Below are 20,407 nucleotides of genomic sequence, written 5' to 3' on the forward strand. Positions count from 1 at the left end.
ATTACTGTAGCAGACACATGGTAGCACTGAAACGGTTCAAGCATGATATAAAAATAGCACTTTTGTAGAGTCTTAATAACATAAGAAATTCAGATAGAAGACAAAGTGTTTGAATACATCGGTGGTTTCAGGCGTGGTGGTTCCATGGTGTAATGGTTAGCACTCTGGACTCTGAATCCAGCGATCCGAGTTCAAATCTCGGTGGAACCTGGTTATTTTTAAGCTGCATGTCAAGTTAACTCGAACGGATTTGTAATAAATACAGTTGTGGAAATAAAATATAAAATATTCCAGCGAGGAAAGTGTGACAATATTTTTTTATGAGGACCAACTTTTGGCCTGCGCAATGCGTCCATATCACACATGTCCGACGCCTTGATATATTTATTTTCACCTTGTAGACCTCGAAATGCTACCAAATGTCAATATAAATTAATCAAGGCACATGTATTTGTGTGATTATTAATTTGACTTATTTCCCAATTCTGACTATTTCGACCTATGGTCTACGCCAGCTACAATAGTTTCGAGTGAGACTTTTAATTTGAAAAGACCGGAGCACACGTCTGCTGGCTAAGGCGGAAGTGGAACAACGAATGGACGTGTCCAGTGTGACCGTGTAGATAACTTTAAACAAAACATTTGCTTTTTGTACCACGAATATATACTCTTACCATCTTATCTCGCATCCATGATGTTCAACAGACAGACGAGTCTCTGGATGGGTGATGTATGTTTGAAATCCATGTTTCTGTGTGTGATCTTAGCTTAGCTATGTGTGGCGACTGCTAGCTAGGTTGAGTTAGGGTAACCTACTACTTGTAAAATGTTGGACTAAACTGTCTTCCAGTGTACACAGTTTGAAAAGATTTGGTGTAACATAATTCAATAATACCACATATTAACGATTAACGACGATAAGTCATCAAACAACTCTAATGTTATTGTCTGTGGCCAGGCTCCTCCTCGTATTGTGGCGAGCTTTAGCAAGTGATGCGAGCTAATCATTAAAGTTTAAATATAACGCCAACAAAGATTAACAGATTAAGCCGTAAAAAGTGCCACACACAAAATTATTCTCTAAACTCAAAGTTGGTATAGGGTTAAGCGAAAGGACAATTTTTTTTTTTTTTTTAGTTTGAAAAAAAAAAAACCAAACAAAAAAAACAACCTCGGTCTGGAGGCGCGCTGTGCCTGTGCTAAAGACACACAGATGATCGATCAAATTCAAATTTTATTTGTCACACACACAACCATACACAGTATGACATGGGGGTGAAATGCTTGTAGCTGTGCAATGCCCGACCATTAAATGACAGAAAAAAGTTTTACAGTATTTACAATTTACAGGTTACTACAAAAATTTACAAATTAACTTGGAAATTTACAGTAAAAAAAAAGTGCAAATAGCAGAAAGAGATTATCAAGATTATAAATTATAGGAAGTTTAATCAGTTTTATTGGTTGTGCGTTTTGACTTTTGCTGTGGGTTTGGGCGACATCAAAATCCCAAATGTGTCGCTTTTTGTCAGTCATGTTAGTTGTGCATTTTCTCATGTGATTTCGAAACCGCTTAATTACATAGGAATGCTAAAATGAGGTTTAATTTGTGTGCGTTTGGTTATTTTTACTAAATATTCTGTAGTAGCTTCTGTAGTAGAAACAAGTATCAGTTAGGCTACGTTCACACTGCAGGTCTTGATGCTCAATTCCGATTTTTTGATCAAATCTGATTTTTTTTGTCTGCTTGTTCACACTACAAATAAAAAGTGACAGCAAACGCGCTCTAGTGTGAACCCTCAAAGCGGCCCGCGTGCGCAAAAGAAGACGTCACACACAACGCGCTCTGTTTAGACCCAGAGCAAACAGTATTGTTTGACTGATGGCCCTTAATGTAAAGACTTGTTTCCGGCTTTACGTTTCCCAATTTTGCTTTAAGTTATAAAGTTATTTTGTTATTTACATTTGGCCTAATAATGATCCTTATCGCTGTTTTAGAGAAGAGCGGTGCTTCAAAGGATAGTTGCAGATTTCTATCAGAATCTGCAGATTATACAAATAAAATGTTCACGTTGTCTTCCCAACAGTTTCACTGACCTCTACACTGGATGGGCAGGAAGCGTTCACATGTCTTCTCTGGCGCTGATAATTGGCGTCTGTCTTGTGTCAGTGACGTAAAAGATGGATTTAATGCGACATGACCGTTCAAACAGCAGTCGCTTTCTAAAACATCAGATATGTATCGGATTCAGCACCACATACGAGAGTGACCCAGATCGGATTTGAAAATATCGGATTTGTGCCGTTCACACTGTCATACCATGATCGGATGTGGGTCGCATAGGGTCAAAAAAGTCGCATTTGATGCGCTTTCGCCTAAAGTGTGAACGTAGCCTTAGAACAAAGAGCCATGCTTTGTTGCATTGTACTGTATTACTGCGTAATAACATACAGTAAATCATAAACATGCATTGTATTATATTGCACAGAACCTAATGTGGTGCATATGATGTTTCTTTGTATTTGTGTGTAGCTCGACCCATATATGGATGAGAACTTCATCAAACAGGCCTTTAGTGCTATGGGAGAGTCTCCATTTGGGGTCAAGATCATCACTCACAGGATAACAGGGTAGGATATATGCATCAGCCTAAATGTATATGTATTAACTCCGCTAGACCACTGAAGTTCTGCTGTGGTATCTGCACCAAGATGTTACCAACAGATCCTTTAAATGATGGAGGCCACACCTCACAACTTGCAGAACTTAGACTTGTTTGTCCAGCACATCCCACAGATGCTTGATTGGATTGACATCTGGGGAATTTGGGAGCCAAGTGAACACCTCAAATTCATTGCTGTGTTCCTGTTATCAGGGCGCATTATCCTCCTGAAATAGCCACACAGCCATCAGGAAAAAGAGTTACCATGAAAGGTTGCACACGGTCTGCAGCACTCATTAGATAGGCGGCAAGTGTCAAAGAGACATTCACATGGATGGCAGGACCCAAAGTTTCCCCGAAGAATATCGCACAAAGCATTACTCCACTCTCTCAATTTCTAAGCGTTGCCCATTTCTCCTGCTTGTAACACATCAACTTTGAGGACAAAATGTTCAGTGGCTCCCTAATATATCACCCACCAACAGGTGCCATGATGAAAAGATAATGAGTGCTATTCACTTCATATGTTAGTGGTCATAATGTTATGCCTGATCTGTCTGCGTTTTTCCCGCCTCTTTCTCGTTCAACACTAAAAGTAGCTACCGGTTCTGTTCTCTTGTGCAGCGGTTCAGCAGGATACTGTTTTGTGGAGCTGGCAGATGAAGCGAGTGTGGAGCGGTGTGTCCAGAGACTCAACGGGAAACTGGTTCCTGGATCAAACCCGGTCAGTTCTGTAGTGCAGTTGATATTTACTCACATATATTATTCATCATTATTATTTCATCATAAATACAAAAATATTGTTGACATGTAATACCGCCTTCCTTTTTCAGTAGAATTATCAAACAGTACTTAACTGTTGATCTGTGGATAGTGGAGCTCAACTAGTCTTGGTCCTGCTTTGTTAGGACAGAAACACAGTGTTAGGTGCTTAGGAGTCAGTTTAACATCCTGTTGTTATTGTCTCTGTGAACACACCAGATTTTTGTTGCTCTTAGTGCTGTCACTGTGAGGATTTCCCTGTCAGTTTAAACCAGTTTTATCAAGAAGCAAAACTAGTTAAACATCATGTTAAGTGCAGCTGTCTCATACTAACTGCAGAGACGGCTGGTCCAGTTAAGTCTGGTGATGCAAGACAAAAAAAGGCATCCCATCTTTCAAATTTCAGTTCCAAGTGGTTTGGGAAGTTGTGAGCTTTAGCTGCTTGCTCCTTGGTTTGAAATGCTTTTGGCCCCGTGGCCTGGCCAAGCTACTGGGCTCCCCTGTTCACTGGGCTGTATCTGCTGCTGAAGGTGGCTAAGAGGCTTGTACATGAATGTACTTTGTTTGAAGCTGGTGAATAGAGTCTCTGGTAGGAACTAACTGAGGAATGGGCTAAAGGCTGGTCTGGGTGGTGGAGGTATGTAAACCCAAATAACAACCATAGTAACTCCACTTTTTATTTCCAGCAATATCAGTGCTATACTACATGTCTTTGGTGTGTCTGCCTAGCTTAGTGTGTGTTCTTTCTCTTCCTTTGTGCAGCCCCGGAAGTTTAAGCTAAACTATGCCACCTATGGGAAACGGCCAGAAGCAGGGTAAGGCTTTACTTCCATTCAGTCTTTGTTTGCTACATAACGCCAAACTTTTGGAGGCAGTTTTCTGTAGAATTTAGTTCCTCCAGCTAACTTGCATAGCTGGAGGAAGAGACGGCACAGAAAACAGGAACGAAAACAACGGACGGCAATCGGGGCAAAAAATAAATGAGAACAGAGAGAAGATAGAAGTTAATGACATGCAGCAGTGGCATACAGGTCCATACATTTTTGGACAATAACAGTTTTCTATTGATTTATTTTGTTTTACCCTCAGCCATAAAAGGCTGCTGGGGTGTTGCCATCACCTTGCCAGGTGGGTGGGCGGGCAACATGGGCCACCCACCCTGAGAACGAAGCACCGTAGGAGTTTCAAATTAAGCCCTCTGACCTTGACCTTGAGGTCAAAAAATCTGGTGAATGCAATAACTCAAGAAGGAAGTCATCTAGGATTTTAAAATTGATACTATAGGTATATAGTAAAATGGTTGTAATTCATAAGCGATTAACACAACACTTCACTTGAACACCTCGAATTAAAGCTGAAAGCCTCCACGTCAATCACATTTTGATTGCTTAATTTAAAATCCACTGTGGTGATGTGTAGAAGCAACGTGACCAAAGAAATGTTGTCCATAAACTTCTGGCCCTCATTGTATAAACAGTGAAAGCTGAGGGTGACATGCATCATGGGAGGGGGTCCAGATTGTATTATAGGTAGGAAATGGGCAATTACAATTTTATGATCTAAAACTGAACAAAGTTGTTCCGTAAATTATCCAGCTTCCAATACACTTCCTGTTTAAATACGAAGGATAACTTGCATAACAGTCCTTATTAAGTGGGATGTGGGCTAAAGCAGTCAACATATCAGTACTGAGTCTATCATACTGAGTAAGAATATTTGATCTTGCTTCTCTCAGGCCAGAGTTCTCAGTTTTCGTGGGCGACTTGGCTTCTGAGATAGATGACTTCCAGCTGCATCAAGTTTTTAAGAAGTACCCTTCATGCAAAGGAGCCAAAGTAGTCACCGACCAGTATGGATACTCAAGGTACGTCAGCTCATTGAGGTGCACGTGACAGCAGCAGCAGTATTATTCTGTTTGACTGTGAATTTTGTATTTCTTCCTATAGTATGATGTATTGCCTTCTTGTATGAATGTTGTAAGAGTATACTGTAATTTTTTTTTTCTGTTTTCTGTGCTATAATAATGATTTGGATAGCAGTGCTATGGACGTTGACCATCAGTGCATCTTCATCTATTTTCGGAAAAAAAAGGCTGAAGAAATGTTTTCTTGCCGTCTTAATGCTAAAACTATTGTTTTCCCCATATAGGCTAAGCAAGAGCAACTCACAATTCAAGTGATGCTACCTCATGTTAAAAGTAAAACAACAAGTTTCAGTTCTACCATAATAATACCCATTATATTCTGTTTCTCATTATAAGTGGCTATTAAATGCCAAGTATGGAGTGTACGTTGGCGGTGCAAAGGAGGCGTAACTGTTCTCTGACTTGCAGAGGCTATGGCTTTGTCAAGTTTGGAGAGGAGAGCGAGCAGAAGAAGGCGATCGAGGAGTGCCAGGGTACAATGCTGGGAGGAAAGCCACTCAGGCTCAGTATTGCTGTTGCAAAGAGGTAAGACCCAGACAAGGATAAGAGAGAATAGAATAGAGAAAGTGCCAAAGAAAATAGGACAGAGGAATTTGGATTCACCTGAACTCAGTTTTATTTACTTGGCGCCAAACCACAACAAAACTCACCACAAGTGATTGTATATTGGTAGGCAAAGATTCTACAATAATGGAGAGGAACACCCCAACATTCATGTGATGGCCTATGAGCAAGCACTTGATGATGGAAAGGAAAAAAAACCTTTTTAACAGGAAGGAGGAAGGAGAACTCTGGCAGAACCAAGCTCAGGGAGGGCCATCTACTACAGTCGGTTAGACTGAGAGGACAGAGAAAAGCAGTGGGAGGTGGGATAAAAAACACTCTGAATAAGAGAGTCAGAGTTTAATAATGACCAATTGTTAAATGCAGAGTGCTTTATAACCATAGAGAGGGAAAAGAGGTGAGTGACCAGAGCCTAGGATGATTGTAGCACAGGGTCAGTGCTGGTGAAGGCTTCACTGAGGGCTAGCAGGACAAGAGAAAGAGAAACCTGGGGTTTTTATTATTATCAGGTCTTATTTGATAGTCTTTTAGTAACCAAAAGACTGAACTAAAATTCACACTTTAAAATTCAATCTGCCTCAAAGTCAGCCTGACTGGAAAAATACAGTCATGTAAAATGAAAGTAGACCCTCTTTCAATTTCAAGATTTAGGACATAATAACATAATAGCAAGTCTTAAAATGAGTAAATGCAACCTGAGATGACCAACAATATATTATACTCTCATAATTTACAAAGAACTATGATAATAATCAAATAGATGTAGTTAAGTGTGACCACCTCTGTAAAAGCAGATGTTTTGGCAGTTTGCTGGTCTGGAGAGTTCATGTGTGTTTTAACACAAAGCTAAGAAGGTCTTAGGGAAGCAGTTATTGTTGCGCATCAGTCTGGGAAAGGTTAGAAGGCCACTTCAAAACATTCTGAAGTCAGTCATTCTCCAGTGACAAAGATTATTCACAAGTTTAAAATATTCAAGACATCTTCCCAGGAGGGGACCAGTCAAAGTCCAGACCTGCATTTTGGTAAATGTCCTGTATTTGTATAGCGCTTTTCTAGTCCCTAAGGACCCCAAAGCGCTTCACACTACATTCAGTCATTCACCCATTCACACACACATTCACACACTGGCGATGGCAAGCTACATTGTAGCCACAGCTGCCCTGGGACGTACTGACAGAGGCGAGGCTGCCGGACACTGGCGCCACCGGGCCCTCTGACCACCACCAGTATTTTGGCTCTGTTTTTGCTAACTGACATGATGCAGTATGCCATGTGTTACTGGTTTGATGTAGTGTTTACCTAAACTTTAACACCTGCTAAGGACCCGGTTAGGTTTATTATATAGATATCCAAAAGCTTACTTAGGTGTACTTTCTACCATTACCATATGACTGATTTATATTTGATTTGTCTGTAACAAAAGTATAGTCCAGTTTACTGTTTCAGCATATGTCTACACCTTTAAATCCATCCAGGCTCCTCTGAGACATGTTCATTCATGAAGATCTTTCATCAGATAACCTTCAAACAAACCAAAAATTGTTCTTTTTGTTGTTTTACAGCCAGAAGATGAGCAGCTACCACGGGGGCCAAGGCCAGAATTACCAGAGCAACTACAACCAGACTCAGTCTGGTTACTATGGCAGCCATAGTGGTGGAAGCCAGGGTTACTATTCTCAGTGGGGGGGCTACGACCAGTATGGTGGCTACAACAGTACCGGCTACAACAGCGGCTATGGAAGCGGCTACAACAGTGGCTACAACTACGGTTACGGAGCCTATGGATACCCACCACCAGGTCACATGATGCCACCACCTCCCATGGGGATGCCACCAATGTCCACAGACATGTCAGGAGCCGTAGAGGTAAGGGGAACACTTTCACACCAGTGCTTAAAGGAACCCTGACATTTCAGGAAGTTAGCAAAGCTTAGCAAAATGACTTTTAGCGTGAGAAACTGCTAACCTTTGCTAAAGAACAATCAGCTTCCTTCCAAAAGTTTAAGATTCTCATTTACATCATTTATCATGTTATATAGAATGCTCACAAGTAATTCATCCAAACACCAGCTCTCTTTACCCAGAATGGGCCAATTGAACAAAGCAGCTTCAGTGTAGACAGGACAAGTGACACTGCTGAGTTAACTGACTGCAAACTGTTGTCACTGCCAAGTGAAAATGTTCACTGAAACATGTTCACTGTATACACCCAGTACACATAGCACAGCTGACACATTGTCCGTGTTTATATTGTGTTAATTAGTGCCATGTATTATCACATCCAGGCAGTTTTCAGATTTATTTCCATGTTTGAGAAAGTAGTTCTAATCCCTGATGTCATTCTGCAGCAGAGCCATGTGGAGGCTGAAGACATAGATGAGGATAATGCAGAAGGTAAGGCTGAGTCACATAACATTAGGGGAAAAAATCTATCCAGAGAAATGTCGGAGACACTCACAGAGTGGGGATTTGCATTGTTGTTTCTTTTTTCTAGAGCCCATTCCCGAGTGTGACGTCGACCTGTGGAACAAAGATTTCATGCAGCGCAGTGAGGAGCTCTACGATGCCATGATGAATTGTCACTGGGAGGCTCTGGACTCTGTTGACTCCCCCATCCCCTCATTCTCTTGATAATGTCCCCCACCCCCCCTGAAATTTTTCATTTTTAAAAAACGTTTTTGGTTTTTTATCCCCAAAATCTTAACAACACACTGACACCTTCTAGTGGCCAGCTTTCATTTCCTGTGTCAGTTCTCACTAAGACTGATAATACAAACACGTTCCTCTTTAAACACCTAAAATATTCACAGACTTGGCTGTAACAGTTAGCATGTTAGCAACAAACAGCAGGTCAGTCATTATTCAGTGCTCTGTAGTTTATACCATCTGAGGTGCTGCAGCTGACCAGCGCTCAGAAGCTGTAGTACTGCAGACTTGAGTGTCATCCACCACCACTGAATTATGCCACTGAGGAACCAACTGTAGTTATTTGGTGATGGAATGACCAGCAGATGCACATTCAGCAACGTTGAGATTGACATCTGCAAACAAAAATGAAAACCATGCCTTTATTGTCTTTTGTCATGTACTTCCTGTGAGTCCAGGATGATCATTAGAATTGCTTTGTACATACACAGCATCGATCCTTCTCATCTTTTTTTTTTTTTTTTTTTTAAATGAAGGAATTCCTGTCTTTTAGAAAAATTTCTGATAGATTATTGAACTCATTTAGGAAGAGTTGAAAACTGAGTTTACACCCTACAGAAAAACACATCAATTGGAAACGTTATCTGTTTTTCAAACAAGAAGCTCACAATCTTTCTATGTGCTAGATGAACGAGACAAACTCCCAACATGTTCGAGTGCTGTGAAAACTGTGTGAGGACTTTAACGGCTGATTTGATGTCAGACTTCGAGGCAGCCATCAACTGCTCTTTGATGGCTGAAGTTTTGTATATATTTTCTTTCTGGAGATGTTTTATCAATAAAATGAATTAAGGTGGAAAAATGTCTCTTGAGTTTGTCTTTACAGCCAATACTGGAAGGAAAGTATTAAAATATACAGCAATAATAAAAATGCTGTTATAAGTTAAGAAAACATTCAGTTGTCTTCTTAAACTATTTATTGTATACAGAAGATGGGCGAAGAAACATCGATATTACTCACTTTAAGTCATAATGTTACCAATATGGCTACAGTAGTGTTGGTAACCGTATTTGGACTAGAGGGTGGTGTGATAAGTCATCAATAAATAGTAGTTTGCTGGGCTGCTACATCCATGAACTGTATAGGTGCATTTTGTTCTTGAAAAGCATAATATAAATAAATCTTACATATGTCAGGACACCTGTGAGTCACACAAGGTGGGCCAGTTAGAAAAAAGTAGAAAAGAAATGTACCCTCTGTACAAGGAAACTTAACTAGAGGAATATAAGAGTTGGCTCCCGAGGTTGCCATTTGTTTTGGATCCACAGTTGGAGGCCTCAGTCGCCTTAATCTCTCTCTTCTGTCTTGTTTTTTGACCCAGTATTAACCATTTTTGAAGGGCTAATTGCGAAATTATCAGCGAGCAAGTGTAAGAATTTTACACACCTCTAACAATGAATAGGGGTGAATCCTAAGCCTTAGTATAATTTTAAACAGATACATATACATAAACCTACAAAGAGCAGTAAACACCAGAGCAGGTGTACACAAAGAAAATCTACTGGCACTCTGAATAAAAATTGTGATTTCTTTATCCACCCTGCACCCCTATGCAGAGTGGAGCAGTTTATTTGGGCTGGCCTGTTAGAGCAGAGTGAAGCAGAAACCGGTTACACCCTAAGGGCCAAGGCCTGATCACCAGATTCTTTCCCCGGAGCTCTCTCCCAAGGCCTACGGAGCCCCGTAACCCTATTCCAGACGATGCTTTGTGCCATCGTTTTTTGTTCACCTGCCTGATTCCTTTGGCTTTGGTTATACTGAGCTTTGACTTTAAATTGCCTCACGTAAGCTTGTTTTGACCTCCAACAGTCTGAATGTTGTATTTAAGCCTTCACACCAAGTCAAGTTATTTTGACAGTTCTTTCCCTTTTTCACTCCCATCAAAGACTATTAAATATATTTTAGATAAAGTGATCATGCATTAGCACAAGTTAAAATCAAATAGAAGTTATATCTATTAAATGAGCACAAGATAAAAAAAAAACTGTCAGCAGGAGAAATAAAGTCATGGAATTCGGAACTATGAACTATGAACTATGAACTCTCACTAACAGCCAGATGTTAGTGAGACTAGACTTTCTTCCAGTGAAAAACATTCCCTGTAAAAATGGCTTGGTTTAAAGTTTGCTTGGTCATCTGGTCTGATTTACTGCTACTGTTCATGTTTATACTATTCTACTTGTTAAAAATAACAAACAAGTAGCCTACAAATACTTTGTTCCTCTACTTAAGTAGAATTTTCAGGTATCTGTACTTCATTTGAGTATTCATTTTTTTTTTTAAAATTCTTTACACTTTTACTCCCTACATTTTAACACAAATATCTATACTACCTACTCCTTACGTCTTCAAAACAGGCTCCTTACTTTAGGTTCAACTGTATCATTTATAGCGATTATTAAAGTATAAAAGTATAAAAGTGGGCGACACCAGTGATATTGTAGTCAGGATCTAGCTTGCGCTAAAGAGAAATGAGCACAAAGAGTGTAACATTTCTACACAACATAATTTTTCAACAACATTTCTATCAGCTCGACAAACATCACCAAAAACACAGACTGGAATTTACCATGTTTCACTGAGCAGTTCTTACCCTTAAACATAACCTCTCGTCTTCCTCTCCTGTCCTTTCTTTTCTTACATCTTTCTCCATCTCTGAGTGAAGTTAACGCTCTTTCTTTTATCTCCCCGAAAAAAAAAAAGTCAGCTGGAGCTTTGTCTAGCGACACATTCTGTAACAAACTGCACACAAAATAATATTCAAAGGTTATCTGTGATTTTATCATTTTGAATCCCATATTTTATCAGTATATGATGTATTTTGATAAAATATTTATTTTTTATACTGTGAAATGTCCTGAAAAACAAAATATACAAAACAGTATATATGACATCAAGGACCCATGGCACACAGCTTTGCAGGTACTTTATGTTTGTTTATGATATTTCCACGCGTGGTCTCACAGCCTGGTTTTTTAACTTTAAACCCCAAAGTAGCCCCTACAGACTTGGTCAGCATCTGACAAAGCGTGGGGACAAGAACAAGAAGAACTGGAGCAAATGGTACTACTGTACCATGCACTAATTATGTGTTCATCAAATGTTTCATGAACATTCAGGGTAGTTATGTGCAGGATAAACAGGTTAGCTTGCATCAATCTGGTGAATTTACAGTAAAACACTGTGTTAGCCTGATACTCAGTGGCTGTAGTTGTCAGTGTTAGGTTACATGTAGTGTAGATGATGGATTTGCATTTAAGCTGATGATGCTTAGATTCATTCACTGAATGAATTCATCCACCTGTCTAGTATAAAGGCAACATCCAGTATACTGTTAGTGTAAGAAATGAAACTCCACCGAGATGGCTGTGAAACACATGTTGAAGTCAGTCGTTTAAATCCACAAAGAGCAGCAGCTAAGCTGATCACAATTTGTCTACTAATGCTCAAGCTTACATTCGAAATTATTGTGAGTGTTAGCATTTTCCCCACGTTGAGCCAGTACAACAGATCTTAGTGTTCCCCCACTTGCCAAATCTCACTTAACATTCTTTAAAAGAAAAAAATACTTTACTTATTGTGTCCTAAACAACAGATTCAAGCTGGGTGCATTCATTAGAATTTAGATTTGACTAATATGTGTATTCTCATGTACTAATATCATTTTAATATTATATTAATATAGCGGCAGGTCCAGTTATCTATGCATAAAAATGGTTAGTAGAATTGTCCTTCAAGGAGCTGCTTTTCACTTTCTTTTTCTCTTGTACTTGAGTAAAGAAGTTTAATCACTACTCTTCAACTTTTACTGGAGTATTTTTTTTAATGCAACTATTGTACGGTTACATTGTAACATCTCTGAGTGAGAGACTATCTCTCCACTTCATTACATATTCCATATGTATGGGGTGTAACGCCACGGCCAATGGGGGTCATACCCCGTACATATGGAATATGTAACAGAGTGCAGAGATAGTCTCGCTATGATAAAGAACTGCACTTCTGCTTTAGAACAGAATGTCTATATTTTGCCACCTCTGGCTACAAGTGACAGGACTGTAGCTTTTGGCACTTCTTCATTGCCTTGAAGTCCACAGCAAAAAATCTGGACAAAACAGAAAGTGAGCAAATTCGACCAAATTAATGTCTCTGTAAATCTGCTTCTGTGTTCTCCATTTGTCTTTCCAGTGCTGGGTTGATTTGGCTGTCACACAATTCTAGCTTTCAAAGGAAGAGCAGATGTGAATCATCGGTTGTATGTAACAGAAAAGGTAAATAAACATATTTGACATGAAAGAATTAAGAGGTCTGATAACCCACACTGTACATCTGTTTGTTTGGAATTCAATTTATTTTACAGTTAGTTCTCAAATGTTTGTTTGTTTGTTTTTTAAGTTAATTGCAGTGATCGTGATTTGGTTGTTTCAGTTGTGCATCCTCCACGTCATTACCGACAGCCTTTATGTTAAGTAGTCCCAAACCAGGCCTCCCGGGGCAGTACCAGCTGGGCCCCAGGCGGTACCAGCCCTGATATAGTCCTCTCCAGCTGAGACAGCCAAGAGCACCCCCCAGCAGCTGGGTGGGGAACTGAGGAAAGTAAGCTAAGAGACAGAGCAACAAGAAGATCCAGAGCCAGAGCAGAAGAACACAGAACAGAAAGAGGATTCTCAGTGGGGCATCTGAGATTCCCCCAAGGCTCAAATAAGGTCCAAACACAGCTGTTTCCTCTACCAGCAGCAGGCAGCAAAGGCAGAGAAGGAAAATGTCTTCAGAAACCTCATATCCCCTCCACAGCATTCCAGCTTTCAGACACTCAGACTTGCTCTCCCCCTCTCGCAGCACCAGCAGAGTCTGGCCATTTGTGACCACTGTTCCAGCTTCTAAAGGTTCATAGCAGCTTCCTGTGGCATTCTCCAGGAGGTCCAAGAGTTTGCAAAAACCAAGCCATAGTCCACCGGCCACCGCAAGCCGTGAGAGGTGGCGGATGGAGAGAGACAGGGAACGACGGACGGAAAAGGAGAGGAGGAAAACAAAAGAGCCAACAAAGATGCAGGTCCAACCCCAACCAGAGTGCAAGAACATCCTGGAAGAAGGAGAACAGAGATGAGAGCAGTGGAGACAGGACGTGATGGAAGAAGAAATTATATCGACTGAATATGAAATATTAAATATCAGGACAGAACAAAGTTGACAGGAAGTGTAACAGGAAGCAGTCTCACCTGTAGAGGAAGTGATTCTTCTTGGCAAAGATGCTGTGGTGAGACACCCAAAGACTCAGCATGGGACCGAACATCACCAGTGCTGACAACAACAGGTGGAAGTGCCGCCGGAACAAGGTGGTACCCATAAACCTGGCTGCCAGGTCTGTCAGGACTACAAGGACTGTGCTGAGGAACATTTGGACCAAAATGCTGACTGAATTTCAAACAATATACAAAAGCCACCTGCTGCTCGCTGTGTTTGTGCAGATTATCCACCTCAGACCCAACAGTGTTCACTGTTTCATGTGATGAATCTGTAATCCTCTACAGAATGCATGTAACGCTAACCACACATTACATTTGCAGAAGAATTCAAGAAGAAACAAGAAGAATTCACCATCTTATGTAGTCCAGGAGATAGTAGCAATGACCAGACAAATGCAAATGCACAATAAAGTCACTGAATTTAGGGAAACAAACTGCAGTTTTCAAAGATTAGATCCATTGGAGCATGATTATTAATGATGATTGATCCTCCAGAAATCCACTGTTGCTTAGGGGTGTGATAAAAGTCCACTAATGTTAGCTGCTGTGACGTTAGTATTTACTTCCAGGGGTATGTATGAATGAATTGACAACTGGCGTTTGACAACCCATGAAATCCAGCCCTAAAATTCTTCAGTCCAGCAGGCACTTCTACTGAGTCAGGGAAGTTTGCTGTTCTCCATTCACAGCTTTAGTTCAGAGCTGAGTGAGCTTCTGTTGAAGAAGTTCTCTCCTTCCTGGTTTCCTGCCATGCGACTGTGAGACTGTGCGTTTGTCACTGGTCACGCCTGCACTGATTCTTCAAAAATGCAGTGTCAACCCAGCTGTGACACTCAGAGACATCCCATAGTTGTAGCTCCAGAATACTCTTCTGCTATCTTCAGTGTAACAGTAGCTTCTCCCTCAGTGCTCTTGTCATTCACAACCACCCAATATGTACATAGTGTGCTCTTACCCGTGTCACATTGCTCATATTGGAGTAGCTGAAGGTCGAACCACTGACATGGATTCCTTGACAGTAAAATGGATATCATGGGGTTTCAGATTATTCACATTAATGCAAAGCAAAGTTAAAGGGTGAGAGTAAACTGAGCAATGCTGACTTGAGCAGCGTCATGAACCAGAAGTGACATCAATTAAATTAAATGTGTCACATTATGTGTGTGTTTGTATGTGTCCTGGTGTATTAATAGCTATAACCTTTGTACTGTATCTGAGCTGAGGCTCAGCTGCTGTAGAAGTCTGTCTCTGTCAATCACTTGCTGTCCTTTCTTGCTCTCCGCGGTCTGCTGTCATTCTGTTTCATTTAGTTTCTTTAATTGAGCCAAATTGACCAAGGCACTTCTGTCCTCTCAGCACCCAGTCACTTAAAGTCCACAGAGCTCTCTCTGTAACAATTTCTGTTATACACAGTGATCCTTCAACTCTTAGTGGCTCTTACATCATACCAATAAATGGCACTATTATTATTATTATTATTGTTATTGTTGTTGTTGTTGTTACGTTGTACTGTTGTGCTGTTTTAGCATGCTCTAAATAAGTCCAGTTTTTCTTATTTTTTTCTTATAATTTCATCTGCATTGGTTGTTATTAAGTCTTTGTTTTTGTTTACTTTTTAAATATATAGCTGTTTTGCTTTTTAGTCAGATTAATTTTCAGTTATATTCATACTACATATCAACTGTATGCCATTCTGTAAACTTCACTTTCATTTTAAGCAGCACTAGATCTTTTCTGCTTAGCAGTCTCAGTGTTGTTGCATTAATTACTTACAGTCAATAGCTTTGTCTTCAATGTAGACTTCATAGAAAATTAGTTCTGATAAATTCAATATTTTGGGAAATACATTACATAACTGTAACCAGCATCTTATGAGCAGGCTTTGTTGAGGAAATCCATGACATGAAAGGATCTGAATCACACTTTTTGATACCTGACCAAGACTATGTTTAGTGTGCTGAGTAAGTTACAAAACGTGTTTGTGTTCTAGGAGTATCGTTACAGGCCACAGTATTCCCCCTCTGTCTTTTTATGTCACTGTAACTCTTTCAGCATGTTCTTTTTTAAGCCCTTGTTCAAGATTGGTGCCTACTGTCAGTCCTGCCTCCTGTACTGAACCAATGGTCCAGTGCAATCCTCCAATGAAGCTGGACAGCCTATGTCAAGACAACACCAATGCATCATTAAGATTAGTCTGCTAGAAGCAATGAATAGTGGATAAGCTCCGATGAATGGATAAACAATTAAAATAGAAAGCTTCAACTATATATAAAACTATAGTTTTATAGTTTTTGTAAGCATGAAAAAAATGATGAGAACTCAATCAGCCACTGAAATATGTTCAGTATTTTTATTTACTCTCATTATATTACCTAAACTAATGTCTCTATTAGTGTGTGTGTTTCTGTGTTATGTGTTGTTACACTGTAACACCGTCTGATTTACAGGTGTATCATTTTACACAGACTGCCGCATCTCACTGCACTGTTCAATATTTTGGCTAATGTACATATTCAGCATGAACAAATATGAGTGAATAATTGAAAAATACTTTATCTGAGATGTGGCAAATTCTTTTGTTACAGCAGTTGAAATGATGATGAAATCAGGTTCATCTTTCTTTAACTTATTATTTGACCATTCATCTGCATTGTTACTTCTATCCCGAGCAGCTCCACCATCGTGAGATGATTTCCACATGATTGCAAACAACAGCGTTTGTAAGATTCAGTGTAGCGCTGTCTGGAGCGCAACAGCACTCCCAAGAGCAATACAGAGACCCTCTGTGCTTGGATTTCATTATTGTAGTGCTGCTGACATCTACAGGAAAAGCTTTTTTTTACTTGAAAGAATCCCCCACCCCACGCGTCTTAAAAAAATGTGGATTATTGAGAGTCAATGAGAACCATTATCTTGTTGTTAGAGCTACGCTTTTTTAATATTCAGTTTGGAGAACTGGAGTTTTGACTGCAGAACGATCTGTTGAAGGCTATTTGTATTTGAATACGCATTATTGGACAATCAACATTAGCCTAAAATTAAATATGGAGAAATGTTGTTTTGAGACTGTCATGGTCCATCTACACTGAACAAAAATATAAACGCAACACCTTTGTTACTGCTCCCATTTCCCATGGGATGGACGTAGAGACCTAAAATTCATTCCAGATACACAATATAACCATCCCTCCCAAACAGTGGTCACAAATCAGTCCAAATGTGTGGTAGTGGGCACATCTGCTATATTGAGACAATCCATCCCACCTCACAGGTGTGCCACATCAGGATGCTGATCTGACATCATGAGTAGTGCACAGGTGTACCTCAGACTGCCCACAACAAAAGGCCACCCTGGAATGTGCAGTTTTTTGCACTATTGGGGGTCTGAGGACCCAGAACCGGTCAGTATCTGGTGTGACCACCATTTGCCTCATGCAGTGCAACACATCGTCGCATGGAGTCTATCAGATTGTCATTTGTGGCCTGTGGAATGTTGGTCCACTCCACTTCAATGGCTGTGCGAGGTTGTTGGATATTCGTGGGAATTGGTACACGCTGTCGTATACGCCGGTCAAGCACATCCCGAACATGCTCAATGGGTGAGTATGCTGGCCATCCGTGAAGCGCACACCTATCCAACGTGCCAGACGCCATCGAATGTGAGCATTTGCCCACACAAGTCTTTTACGGCGACGAGCTGGAGTCAGGTCAAGACCCCGATGAGGACGACGGGCATGCAGTTGAGCGTCCCTGAGACGGTTTCTGACAGTTTGTGCAGAAATTGTTTGGTTGTGCAAACCAATTGTTCCAGCAGCTGTCTGGGTGGCTGGTCTCAGACGATCTTGGAGGTGAACCTGCTGGATGTGGAGGTCCTGGGCTGGTGTGGTTACACGAGGTCTGCGGTTGTGAGGCCGGTTGGATGTGCTGCCATATTCTCTGAAACGCCTGTGGAGACGGCTTATGGTTGAGAAATGAACATTCAATGCACGGGCGACAGATCTGGTTGACATTCCTGCTGTCAGCATGCCAGTTGCACGCTCCCTCATTGCTTGTGGCATCTGTGGCATTTTGCTGTGAGACAAAACTGCACATTCCAGGGTGGCCTTTTGTTGTGGGCAGTCTGAGGTACACCTGTGCACTACTCATGATGTCAGATCAGCATCCTGATGTGGCACACCTGTGAGGTGGGATGGATTATCTCAATATAGCAGATGTGCCCACTACCACACATTTGGACTGATTTGTGACCACTGTTTGGGAGGGATGGTTATATTGTGTATCTGGAATGAATTTTAGGTCTCTACGTCCATCCCATGGGGAATGGGAGCAGTAACAAAGGTGTTGCGTTTATATTTTTGTTCAGTGTATTTATATAGCCAAAGCACAGCAACAGTCACCTCAAGGGGCTTTATATTGTAAGGTAGACCCTACAATAATACATACATGTTTTTTTTATGTCCTTGTTTAAACATGTGCTGTGGTGTGGTCTCACTTTGCTTGTGACTTCTTCATGTTTAGAAATATAATGGATAAATAAAACACATTATATTTAATAATGCAAAGCACAATCTTATAATAGGTTGGGAGCATGCTTGTGCTATGAACTCCCTGCCTCCACATGCTCATGTGATCGACCAGTGGACAGGTACATTTATATATAATATATTAGAACTTATATGTATAGTGTATGCTTTTGAATTGGGGGTGAACAAAAACCCTGCCACTCTGTGGATCAGCTGAGACATAACAGTTTACTGCAACCGGTGTAATAGTCATAGTCACCTTCATGTAACAAGTAATGGACAGTATGGACCCTAAACATAACCTGAACTCAAACAAGCCATCACCAAGTAAACTTGGTTTGTGCCCCCAAAGGATGACTATAAAAAATATGACTATAAATGTCCCTATGACACACACACACACACACACACACACACACACACACACACACACACACACACACACACACACACACACACACACACACACACACACTTACATTTACATGCAGGCACACACCAGTGATCAGACCAGTCAGACCATAGTAAGTCAATGGTCACATTCTTCCTTTTCAATCTCAATACTCGTAGTTGCTTTTCAAAATCTGGTGATATCATTGTGACAATGAGTCATGCTCCTGTTTACCAGGATGCCATTGCTGCGATCCTCTGGTGTGACAATCCTGTGTTCAGCTGTAGCAGACCACAGAGTCGACAACACAAAGTAATGGAGGCATCATGTAGGTACAACTGTAGAGCAGACAGAACAGTGGGGGATTTAGAGATACCTTCAAAATTTCGAGTTATGCATGTCAAAAAAAACTTTGTTCAGTGGCAGAAACAAGTTTCAGTACCCCTCTGATGCCAACAGTCACTCCTGAAAAGGAGACAGAATTGAACATGATTTATTGATATACAGATTTCAATTAATCTATTTGGCAGTTAAACTCTGACGGCCCAACACAGCAGAATGATAGGAGTTAGAGCAGGATCCAGTGGAGTCTAGATGCTGGTGGTGGAGATGAACATGGAGGCTTGGATGGAGACTGAGTAACTTGTAAGGTAAGGAGGAGATGGGGAGGAGGTGGGTTGCATGAAGGCATCTGCAAGGCAGAATGACAGATTTAAAGTATGGGGAGTGGAGGCTGATTGGCCTTGAGAACGCAGGGAGAAAGATGATTGGACTAGACCAGTGATGTCCACAGTGAGCTTGACAGAGTGGGAAAGTGATGTAAAACTTAAATTAGCCACCAAAAACCTGGAAAGCAGACAGATGTGTGACCACAGATCTTTCTGATTGAACTTAAAATAATTATATAATAATTGTTATCCAGCAAAAAAAATAAATAAAAAAATAGTCAACTGACACTTGTCTCTTATATGTCTTCAAGTAAGCTCCCAGTTAATAATGTTAACTTATGAAAATAGTTCTTCAAAGGGAGCATTATGGGTCAGCATGTTGGACAAAATTATGACCCAGACCCAGTTATCCTGCTGACTGCTTGGGGTTTTCTTTCAAAATCTTCACATAGCTTTCTTCTTCACGATTCCTTGCACCTTGATGAGATTATGCTCCCTCTTCTCAGGAAAACAGAGGGAGAGAGAAAGGGAAGATATGCTGCAAAGGGCAACGGGTTGGAACCAAACCTAGGCCGGCTGCTCTCTGCAAGGCAGCATATGGTCACCCGCTCATCCCAGTGAGCTAAACCAGCAGCCAAGTGAAGTGCAACCTCGCACTCCATCCCTCTGCAAGGTTGGAGTGATTGTTTTCATTGGAACTACATTTCCCAACTTGGCTAAGTCATTCATAAGTGTTTTGGCCATTGTTATGGTGTCTCTGGACACATCTCTAGGTAATTTTCTTTCCAGAATCTTTGAAACCTTTCGCTTCCTACATCTGTCAAGCTTGTTCTGTACTGTGTGACTCTGAATTTCTCTTTGATGTGATAGAAAGCTAGTAATGCTGTGCTGCCTCTCCCACTTCCGGATCCATTAAAGGGTTGGCTATCTGTGTGGCAGTCATCGAAGCTGTCAGCTGT

General features: G+C 40.8%; 2 protein-coding genes and 1 non-coding gene across 3 annotated transcripts; 2 read left to right on the plus strand and 1 right to left on the minus strand.

The window, feature by feature from the left end:
- Positions 1 to 138: 138 nt before the first annotated feature.
- Positions 139 to 210, plus strand: trnaq-cug (transfer RNA glutamine (anticodon CUG)). Its single transcript has one exon. It is a non-coding gene; the product is annotated as a tRNA-Gln (tRNA).
- A 333-nt stretch (positions 211 to 543) lies between these two features.
- On the plus strand, positions 544 to 9,411 carry trnau1apb (tRNA selenocysteine 1 associated protein 1b). Its single transcript, XM_026150314.1, has 9 exons — positions 544 to 730; positions 2,534 to 2,631; positions 3,288 to 3,387; positions 4,188 to 4,240; positions 5,161 to 5,289; positions 5,758 to 5,874; positions 7,476 to 7,779; positions 8,262 to 8,307; positions 8,408 to 9,411. The coding sequence occupies exons 1-9, from the start codon at positions 692 to 694 to the stop codon at positions 8,542 to 8,544; spliced, it is 1,023 nt and encodes a 340-aa protein (XP_026006099.1). The 5' UTR covers positions 544 to 691; the 3' UTR covers positions 8,545 to 9,411.
- Positions 9,412 to 12,412: 3,001 nt separating this feature from the next.
- On the minus strand, positions 12,413 to 15,320 carry fitm1l (fat storage inducing transmembrane protein 1, like). Its single transcript, XM_026149623.1, has 2 exons — positions 13,840 to 15,320; positions 12,413 to 13,703 (listed from the first exon to the last, which is right to left on the minus strand). Exons 1-2 carry the CDS (start codon positions 14,016 to 14,018, stop codon positions 13,016 to 13,018), a joined length of 867 nt encoding a protein of 288 aa, XP_026005408.1. The 5' UTR covers positions 14,019 to 15,320; the 3' UTR covers positions 12,413 to 13,015.
- Positions 15,321 to 20,407: the final 5,087 nt, after the last annotated feature.

This window comes from Astatotilapia calliptera, chromosome 18 (assembly GCF_900246225.1).
Source record: "Astatotilapia calliptera chromosome 18, fAstCal1.2, whole genome shotgun sequence".
In the NCBI taxonomy this organism is placed as follows: Eukaryota; Metazoa; Chordata; class Actinopteri; order Cichliformes; family Cichlidae; genus Astatotilapia; species Astatotilapia calliptera.

Bases quoted from the DNA above. Each gene is read 5' to 3' on its own strand.
- trnau1apb (XM_026150314.1), top strand. From the start codon at position 692: ATGATGTTCAACAGACAGACGAGTCTCTGGATGGGTGAT. The intron at 731-2,533 runs GTATGTTTGAAA...ATTTGTGTGTAG, and splicing joins CGAGTCTCTGGATGGGTGAT to CTCGACCCATATATGGATGA. The intron at 3,388-4,187 runs GTCAGTTCTGTA...TCCTTTGTGCAG, and splicing joins TGGTTCCTGGATCAAACCCG to CCCCGGAAGTTTAAGCTAAA.
- fitm1l (XM_026149623.1), bottom strand. From the start codon at position 14,018: ATGTTCCTCAGCACAGTCCTTGTAGTCCTGACAGACCTGGCAGCCAGG. The intron at 13,704-13,839 runs GTGAGACTGCTT...TCCTTCTTCCAG, and splicing joins AAGAATCACTTCCTCTACAG to GATGTTCTTGCACTCTGGTT.